General features: G+C 31.3%; 1 protein-coding gene and 1 long non-coding RNA gene across 2 annotated transcripts; one reads left to right on the forward strand and one right to left on the reverse strand.

The window, feature by feature from the left end:
- Positions 1-3,513: 3,513 nt before the first annotated feature.
- LOC126879152 (uncharacterized) lies at positions 3,514-5,542 on the reverse strand. Its single transcript, XR_007695992.1, has 2 exons — positions 5,123-5,542; positions 3,514-4,512 (listed from the first exon to the last, which is right to left on the reverse strand). It is a non-coding gene; the product is annotated as an uncharacterized LOC126879152 (long non-coding RNA).
- Positions 5,543-6,207: 665 nt separating this feature from the next.
- LOC126879151 (THAP domain-containing protein 2-like) lies at positions 6,208-7,969 on the forward strand. The gene is made up of 2 exons (XM_050642149.1): positions 6,208-6,352; positions 7,255-7,969. The coding sequence occupies exon 2, from the start codon at positions 7,255-7,257 to the stop codon at positions 7,573-7,575; it is 321 nt and encodes a 106-aa protein (XP_050498106.1). The 5' UTR covers positions 6,208-6,352; the 3' UTR covers positions 7,576-7,969.
- The last annotated feature ends 3,049 nt before the right edge of the window (positions 7,970-11,018 follow it).

Raw genomic sequence — 11,018 nt, forward strand, 5'->3', positions numbered from 1 at the left:
GGACACTTATCCAGAATCGGACTATCAATGGACACCAGATTTATATAGGAGTATATCCAAAGAAGAACGATCAGGCAAATTTATGGACCAATTCTTACTAATACTAAATAAACTAAATTATTGGATCCAATGGTAACTAATACTGAACAAAATAAATAAATTAGGTCTACATACACCCTCATCCGGTAATATGAACCTATCCAAACTAAGTAATCAAAATAAGTCACAATAAAAAAATTACTAACAGACTAAGTAACAGAGATGTAACCAAACTAAATCAAAGGTAAGATAAATACCTAAAGTGTATTGACTAAAATATTCTAGAAAATACATAACTTAATTCATGCTGGTATTCGCGAACTATAGCATGTTGCTACAACAGATGTATGAGAATAACCAGACTCAGATAAGGTACTAATAATGTAAGAATAAGTAAGAAAGAAAAAGAATAAATGATGAACTCATAAGTTTTATGACACTATGATAAGTGATAGGAAAAAAAATATGTGATAGGTGATAGGAAAAAAATTGACGAGAACGGGCAACCAATTTTAATTAAAACTGCAGATTCATGCGCTCTCACATACGTGGAATTATTCAGGAAATGTTCAAAAATCTAAATAACAAAACTAATGCCTAAGGAAAGAAGTGGGAATATACTCAAATGAACAACTCATCTGTCTAAACACTCCAAATACTGACTTAATGAACCTACTATGTATAGGGATGGCGTAAGCATTGATTTATAAACAAGTGCGCAAGATATTTATCCATGTTTATCCATCAACTATAAGTACAAACATACTATGAAGTAAAAGGCCTAATATGAACTAAATACTTCCCTATTAAATTGTAAAAAAAAACTGGAATACTTGGACTAATTCCAAAAGAATGGTTAGGACATGCGACCGTCATTTCCTAACAAGAAATATTATAATGGTAAAACGTCTGCCTACTCTGCCATGAAACTTCGAAGATTACGAAGCCAGTCAAACAGCAGTGATCAGTTGCTGAGCAACAACTTCGAACCCACGCATTCACAAATCAGAGTATTGACAGACTAATCATAAGCAGAAATGTGAAAGACTCAAGAATTCATACATACTTACATCAACATTCCAAACTAATTCCAGAATCATAGTGTGTAGGATAGAAGGATATAAATTATTATTAAGTGTTTAAGATATTGGAGACAAATGTTAATAGAGTAACCCAATAACAAATTAAAAACCACATCTTTCCAATATGGCAAATTCAATAACAATATATAAATATGATCAAAAAAAAAATTAGTAAGTAATCAAATATTCCAAATAATATAACACATAACCTGAGATAAGTAGTGCATAACATACAGTTCCATAATAATATCCATATTAAACAAGAGTACTTGTATGAGCTTACCTGTCCAAATAAGTATATAAATACATAATAATTCAACAACCCTTCTAACTTAAGGGGTTAGGTGTGCAAAAACTAAACAAAAATACAAGTGAAGTTCTGATTAATTGTATAATCCTACTGACAGGATTAGCAATTAATAACATTGACTCATAATAATAATTACAATGCACCATGCCTAATACCAAAAAAAAGTTAAACTCATACATAAAGTACTACATAATAATTAAATTAATAAGTAATAAATTAAAAGTCATCAACAACAAAGCCAAAGATGAAATCAAGCAATGTATGTAGGTACCTGCATTATCAGATGACAAAAAAAAAATATCAGACTAAAATTTCTAACCATACTAAAGATTGAGCTAAGCTAAAGACAAACAGAAGAAGAGATTAGCTTGAACAACACTGTTAAGGTAATCTTCTTCTGAAGACTGTTCTATAACTTAGTAGGAAAATAGTATCAATGTTTCCTAACTAATAAAGAATTTATATTTAAATCTCAACCTAAAGTATCTGATTTCTATGAGCATTATATTATGGTACCCACATTGATATAATATTATTATCAACAATAATAAAACTAGAAACTGAGGTGGATAATGGAACTACTTTACTATACAATAATTATAATTGTTATGTTTAACACTACCAATTAAAGAAAAATAATTTGGATGACCATCTGTAATCATCCGAACCATGCGAATTCAACGTATCATGTGTAGAAGCTAATGTTGTGGACTGATTGTGCTTTGTGGTGTGTGCCTGTCTTACCAAACAACCCAAATATCAAAAATAACAAATATAAAATATAATCTAAAGTTTGTAAGACAAAGATACATATGGAGAAAATATTAGCGACACACCAACAAATCAAAATGCCAGCAAAATATATAAATAATCAAATCAATAAAGTAAATAAAATACCTAAATACTGAAAATAATTTCTAGTTAGGTGTAAAATATAACCATACTAGAAAAAAAATATATGCATATAGTCAATAATTAATTGTACGTGCAAACATACTACCATTGGTAGAAGGACTAAAAATTTAACTAATAGAACATAATGTCAGTTATGTATACTCAATCTAAATACATAAATAAGTTTCCAATAAAAATACAAAATCCAAACTAAGATATGAGCTGTACCACTAAAACTAAAGATGAGGTACCGAAAATAAACTAATCAAAACCAAAAGCAGTATAAGTCTACCTGTTTAGTATTAATAAAAATTAAAGACAAAAATAAATCAGAAATAACATATATACAAAGATATCAAAAAGTTAATAAAACAGAAAATTCCAATAAAAGAACTACTGTCTTAGAACCAAAAACGGTTGGCACCACGCATTGGGCAGCCAGTGTAACAAAAATAAGAAAACTTCTGTTGGAGTGAAAGTAAAAAGAAAGATATACTCCAACAGAAGTAAGGAAAAAAAAGAAGAAAAGACTAGGTAGCATGGCTATTACTATCTATCGGAGCATGAGACTCTTAATCTCAGGGTCGTGGGTTCGTGCCCCACGTTGGGCGCCAGTGTAACAAAAATAAGAAAACTTCTGTTGGAGTGAAAGTAAAAAGAAAGATATACTCCAACAGAAGTAAGGAAAAAAAAGAAGAAAAGACTAGGTAGCTAAATAGGGCCTCTTATGAAAATAAAAATGAAGGGGCTTCAGCGGTTGAGCCGAAGTAGGAAAAATAAAAAATACTACTTTGCAGTAGTACTGAAGAAAGGGGAATTAGAAGGGATAATAAGTAGAAGTGGGAAGAGACAGAGGCAAACTGAATAGAGTTGGCTAGCTAGAGATGCAAGAGAGCAACTTGACACTCAAGGATGGATACGGCTCGTTTGCATGCCTGTCGAAGAACAGTAGCTCTATATAGATAGTAATGATGACTAAAAGATGAAATAATAAAATAAGAATAATGTACTGAAACTGAATGAAGATGGATAATTGCTAAAGACGAACAAGATAAATAAATCTAACAAATCATGGGCGCCATGAAAATGATCTTCGATCATTTTCCCAGGTATCTTATACTGCTGTCAAATATTAAATATATCAAACCTGTAATAATGAACATAAAGGAATAATAAAAATAAATGATATACAAAATAAATAAACATATTTATTAAAAATAACTACCAGATTTTTAACAATCTCTGAGTTAAGCAAGTTCATATTATGCTGTGACTCTAAAATGACATAAGTTATACAAGAAGATATATATATATTTTAAAGATAACAACAATAATGTTATCTGTTACAAACTTAAATATAAGTACCTCTTACTAACATATAGGGTACAAAATTACATAAATCTTCTACCAAATGGTTATAGTACGCCTGCTACGTACAACTAAAGGAAACCGACGAAGATGAAAATAATACAAATAAATAGGCCCAAGCCTCACTAAGAGAAAATACAATACTGAATAAAGCAAAATTAAATATACAAATGAATAAACGTTATAGAAGTGAAGTTAAGAAAAATACCGACAAAATGACCTAAATTAACCGAGCAAATGCAATGAAATAAAGTAACGACGAAGTAACCGAACAAACGAAATAAAGCGAATAAATACAATATTTGGGAAACAAGCAAGTAATGTTACAAAATAAATTTACCCGAATTACATAAACCAATATCAAAGCAATAATAAAGTATTAAAAACCTAATTTTCTCTAGGCTTATTCCTGTGCACAAGAAGTTACCGTAGATACAAAGTTTGGGAACCAAATAATCTAATATACAAATACATATGTCAAAAAAAACAGAGGTAACCTAAATCTGAAAAAAAACATAGTGTATTTAACAGATAGTCTGAAATATAAAAAAACCAATAGTTACTAAAACTCCTCACTAAATGTTCCCAAACGAGGTTGCGGTTGCATCCTAGAAAATGAGCATCACTATGATGCACCTCCATGCCCCCCCGTAGGCCCAGGTGGCAGGACGAAAAGGAGCTGGAATGTCCCCCAAAAAGCTTGTTCCCAAAACATACTCCCAGTTTGACTTGGCGGTAGCTGCAATAAGGTCAAGGTGGCTTCCCTAGGTAGTCAAGGTGGGTACGACATCACATGAGGGTTAGTTTTCTTCCAAATGGCTAAAAACATATACTTCGTTTGATTTCTCATATAAACCGGTAAACAAAAGTAAAGAGAAGAAGAAATAATCGAGGAAAACTTTTTAGAAGCAATAACATAAAAAAACAACCATTAAAAATGGAACAAAAACTAATCTCAGGTAACCTTGAACTATTTTGAGTTTGAAAACATGAACAAATAATGGCATTGCATTTGAAATAGGAATATAAAATATGACTTATCTGAAATAACATGAGATTAAGATAGTAATAGCCATCTACATACATTTTATATACCTTAATGAAATGGTATTGAACCAGACAAAGATAGTTACATGACAATTTATAGATATATTGGACATGAAAATTTATAGATATATTGGATGTTCAATCGGTTTAAAACGTACAGAGAAATGGTAATTATTTCCAATATTAATTTGAGGACTTCAAAAATGTTTGGTTATGTAAAACCAAAAACCCCATTAATATAAAGATCGATATAAAGATAATATAAAGATCGAAATAATCTACATCCTTCACCTAAGGGACTGGCTAAGAACATTTAACAATGAACCAACTATTTCATATATTCAAGGTTAACTAAAAAACATTAGTAGAAAAAACGATTTACCGGTTAATTTTTTATTCCTCTTCCACTGATGGTACTCCCATCCTTACTCCAGGAAACCCGTACTCCAGGAAACAAGTGGTGGTAACTTTTTACTATACTTCCAAACTTAGTTGAAATAAAAATTAATTTCGAAGAAATTAACCGCCATTTACGGTACTAACCACCAACACCAACCTGTCAACCTCGCAGCCACCGGCCAAGTCCCTCTCATTCCTCCCACAGTCAGCGAGGAAAACGTCAAACTCTCACGGAACACGAATTAAACGACAAGGAACGGTTCAACAACTATGTTCCGTACAGTGTGACGTCACATGAGAAGTCCTTTACGATAAATTAAAGAATTTAAATGGGAGGTCAAGAGAAAATAATTATTTTTTTAAAAATAATTACAGCGCTAAAAATGATAATATAACGGGTGGACCGTTACAAGTTATGACCAGATTGTTTTTTTTATGTTTGGCAAAAAGGGCGTAAGTCAGAATTGCACATTGCTAATGTTTTGATGATTTCTGGACCAGCAAAAAACTGTTGCAGACGTAAACTGTATGTACCAATAAAAAGAGCCGATTTTTCTGGTCCAGAAATCATCAAAACATTATCGATGTGCATTTCTGACTTAAGCCCTTTTTCCCAAACATCAGAGAATTGTAATGTACAAATTCTCCTATCTGATTTTTCATGAATTTTGTAGGAGACGAAAAACCATTTTTAGGATCATCTCCTGCTTTCACATGTAAATTTTGACATGTCTTGTAGTAAATAGATAGTTGAATTTACTACAAAACATGTCAAAAAATATATGAAAACAGGAGGTGACCATAAAAATTACCAAGTTGGTAAATGTTTACATTAGTAAGGCTACTTGGATTAATCTGAAATTTGCACAGTATATTTTTGACTACTTTTTATTCACTTTACCTTCTATACATTTTTTCGCGCTGAGCTATAGTTTTTCTGTATTTTTTATTCAAAAAACTAATATTTTGAGGTCAATTTCAAATCGCCTCCGCCATTTTAATTGCTGTCAAGGAAGTACGTATGCCTACTGCCATAGCCACCTTTACTTTACAAGCCATGAAGTTGAAACTTGGCAACATCTAAGCGTAGACCGGTTAATTCTGACAGTTCTCATTTATTTTTAAATGTTTTTAAATAATATTCACTGTATTTACAGAAAAACTCAAACATTTTACAATATTTCGTGCTCCAAATTATAAAGAATATTAAAAGGTATGTATTAAGATGATTTTAGTTCAATATAATATATTTTTATATAATATGTTTTATAGTATAATATATTTTTATATAAACTTACGTGCATATAGAAATGCGTCCACTTAAAATTTTTGTCATATTTGATGTCTTATATTTACTAAACCTGTTGGCCGATTCAAGTGATTTTTTTAATATGTTATAGCCTGATTCTTTAACAATACCGCTGTAATAATATTGTTGCTAAGCAGTTAATTTTTTATTGTATAACGGGCATTTATAAAATAGTGAAATTAAAACTCAACTATAGCCTCAGGTTTTCTTAACATTCTGTTTTTTATTCATTCGCTTATGTTGGATAATAAAAAAAAGTTAGCTACTTTAACAACTATATAGATAATATGTCCTTTATCAATACAGGGTGTTTCTAAATAAGTGCGACAAACTTTAAAGGGAAAGTAACAAAATTCAAAATTTTGACCCCTGTCAAAATTTTCAATGTATTTTAAATGTAATCATTTTTTTCGAATCTTGAAAAATCTAATAAGTATTTTTGAAAAATTTAAACGCAGAATGAAAGATTACTTTATCACCGAGGGCCGAAAGTCCCTTAGAATGAATATTCCATAGGGTGATGCGAACTTTGAAAAAAAAAGACAGTTTAATTCGTACACCCGGTATATATACAATGAAAATTTACTTATTTAGCAACAATATTATTACAGGGGTATTGTTAAAGAATCAGGCTATAACATATTAAAAAATCAATTTAAATCGGCCAACAGGTTCGGGAAATACGAGACATCAAAAATGACCAAATTTTTGAGTGGGCTGATTTCTATGCACGCAAGTTTATATAAATTTCTTTAAGTTTGGTATTTTACATACGGCATACCTACTTATAATTTTTGTTTTTGTAGATGCCAAGCCGTTGCTGTGTGCCAGAGTGCAAAAGCAATTACGATAGCAGTCTTAAAAAGAATGAACAACCAGAAAGCACTTTTTTATTTCCAAAGGATCCAAAGCTGCGAGAACTTTGGTTACAGTGTATCCACAGGAAAAATTTTGTTATTGGAACATCAGCGGTAGTATGTGCCAAACATTTTTATTCTGATGACATCGAGAGAGTTAGAGAATGGGTAGATAAGGAAGGCAACAAACATGTAGAGAAATTAACGAATCCTAAGTTAAAACCTTCTGCAGTTCCTCGCATTTTTCCAATTCAGGATGTTTCTAAATAAGTGCGAAAAACTTTAAAGGGAAAGGAACAAAATGCAAAATTTTGACGCCTGTCAAAATTTTCAGTGTATTTTAAATGCAATCATTTTTTCGAATTCTGAGAAAACTAATAAGTATTTTTGAAAAATTTAAACGCTGAATGAAAGATTACTTTATTACCGAGGGCCGAAAGTCCCTTAGAATGAATGAAAGGTTGTTTTTGAATGACATATTTGAAACTAAAAATCACACTAAATTTTCTTAATTTTTCGCCCCTGTAACTTATTAAAATAAACATAGAAGTTTTCAGGGACTTTCGGCCCTCGGTCCTAACGTAATCTTTCATTCTGCGTTTAAATTTTTGAAAAATACTTATTAGTTTTCTTAGGATTCGAAAAAAATTAATCCCATGTATATTCTTGTTATTGGTTTTTTTTGTATAATAAACGTTACTTACAAGGAAGTACTTTTAATTTTATTTTGTACAAACTTCTAATTAATAATATTTTCTTGTACGACTCAAAAAATACTATAAATTTTACCAGAATTTCTACTTTAAAATTGTGTTTTCAAAAGCGGTAGTCCGAAAGTCGGACTACGCACGTCATCAATTGCGATGTTGCCTTTTTTTCTTCATGGCTTGTAAAGTAAAGGTGGCTATGCTACTGCATACTTTTTAAAGCACTGTTGCCACATCTTTCAAAATTATTGTTTATGGCGAAATTACTAGTTCCATCCAGTACTAGAGACTTATAGCAAACGTAAAATAAAGGATCTTTTATTACAGGATACTTGTAATAAGCTATAAGTCTTATGATAATTTGCACATACATTTTGCTAATTTTAAAAAATCAATATATTATATTATATATTACACAGTACAATTTTCAAAGGAGGAAGACCTAACTCTTCGTCAAAACCTAACTTTCGGGTATTAGAGTGTAGAGTACCCCAGGAGTGTAATGCATTTATGCAGGTAGGCCAAGGGATTACCGGCCGAAATTACGCCCGCCGAATAAAAGATCCTTTATTTTACGTTTGCTAAAGTCTCTAGTACTGGAACTAGTAATTTTGCCATAAACAATAATTTTGAAAGATGTGGCAACAGTGCTTTAAAAGGTATGCAGTACGCATACGCACTTCCTTGACAGCAATTAAAATGGCGGAGGCGATTTGAAATTGACGTCAAAATATTAGTTTTTTGAATGAAAAATACAGAAAAACTATAGCTCAGCGCGAAAAAATGTATAGAAGGTAAAGTGAATAAAAAGTAGTCAAAAATATACTGTGCAAATTTCAGATTAATCCAAGTAGCCTTACTAATGTAAACATTTACCAAAAAAGTTTTTAGTCTCTCTTACAAAACTCATGAAAAAACAAATCGGAGGTATGTCACATCAGTGACTATATCCAGGGAATGTCTAAAAAATATACTTTGATGTCCCAAGAACCAAATATAACCTTTATATATAACAGGGTGTAACAAAAATACAGGTCATAAATTTAATCACATATCCTGGGACCAAAAATAGTTTGATTGGACCTAACTTACCTTAGTACAAATGTGCACAAAAGAAAAGTTACAGCCCTTTGAAGTTATATATTAATAGCACCAAGGGCCTTAGAGGCCCATGGCTTGAAAAGTTTGTTTTTTTCTTCATTTTCACGTTTCTTTATGTACTGAGATCTTCTCTGGCTTGATATGTGATTTTTCTCCATTCCTTCCTCTTATTCATTTTTCTTTTCTAACCCTGTAACACCATTCTTTCCAAATCTTTTTCGACCTCTTGCTTCCATCTATTTTCCGGTCTTCCTCTTCTCTTTCTTGAAGCTATAGTGTAGTTTAGTACCCTTTTCGGAGTCCTCGTTTTTGGCATCCTTTCAATGTGACCTCGTGATCTAAGTCTCTGTGCCTTTATCACTCATTTGAAGTTACAAAATGAAAAGTGATTTTTTCCAATGTATCGAAAACAATGTGCTTTTGTGCACGTTTCAATTTAATTATTATTGTAGTACCTACCATTTAAACAACGTTTTAAAAACTTTTTTGCCTCTTATTGCTTTTTCGAAAAGTCAATTTTTATCGAAATATTTTGAATATTTGTCAAATCCACCACATATTTGTATATGGTTAAGTACGATTATGGAGACTTGGTAATAATATGCAAACTTATTTATGCTTTACATTTTTAGGTATATTTTGAACCATATTAAAAAAGAAGCCAGACTCGATAAAACGTGCCTTATCGAAAAAATACAAAGAGGCAAAAAAGTTTTGAAAACACTCTGTTTAACTAATGGTACCTCAGTAATAGTTTAATTGGAACATACACAAACATTTTAGGGGTTTAAAGGAACAAAACCCCCATAAAATTTTTACGTGGACATATTAAAAAAGAAGTCGCAACTCGATAAAAACTGCCTTATCTGAAAAATACTAAGAAACAAAAATATTGAATTTAACTAATGGTACCACAATAATAAAATTGAATTGGAACATACACAAAAGTTTGGGAGGATTTAAGGGATCAAAACCCCCATAAAATTTTTATGGGGTGCACAAATTTCACCATAATTTTTCTTTAAGATATTCCTGCCATAATAATGCCACATGTCACATGTCCATTTTCAATAAAAAATCGCTAATAGTTTTCGATATAATCGAAAAAATCGATTTTCATTTTGTAATTTCAAAGGGCTGTAACTTTTTTTTATGTGCATATTTGTACAAGGTAAGTTATACGTTTATTTGAACTATTTTTGGTCCCAGAATATGTGATTTAATTTATGACCTGTATTTTTGTTACACCCTGTATATACAGCCCATTACGCAAAACCTTAAAAATTGGGCATTTTTGATGTCTCGAATTTCCTAAACCTGTTGTTGCATCTAAGTGATTTTTTTTATAATATTCTAGCCTAGGCCCTAGAATATGTTACCTCCTTATGCTTGTCATGCACAGGGAGCTATACTGTAATATACATATATTATATCACATTACTATAGAGAGCGATATGATATAATATACATATATTACAGCATAGCTCCCTGTGCATGACAAGCTTAAGGAGGTAACCTATAGCCTAGGCTATAATATTATAAAAACATCACTTAGATGGGACAACAGGTTTAGGAAATACGAGACATCAAATATACCCCATATTTAAGGTGGTGCGTTAATTTCTTGGAGAAGTGTATTGTAATTTAATGTAAATAATGTAATATCCAATAATTGTAATTTGATATAAGATGAAATATAAGTTCCTTAAAAAATATATTTTTTATTTCCCACAATACATTCTCCACAAGTCCACAGGTCTAAATATCGTCGCTAGACGTCCACCGAATGACCTTCCAGGACGTTAGATGGATGTTCAGCAGCAAGACATTGGACCAAACTGGGACATCCTATGAATGCAAAAATGACGTCCACCCAACGTCCCCTCCGACGTTAGGTGGACCTCC

Source organism: Diabrotica virgifera, chromosome 1 (genome assembly GCF_917563875.1).
Source record: "Diabrotica virgifera virgifera chromosome 1, PGI_DIABVI_V3a".
Taxonomy (NCBI): domain Eukaryota; kingdom Metazoa; phylum Arthropoda; class Insecta; order Coleoptera; family Chrysomelidae; genus Diabrotica; species Diabrotica virgifera.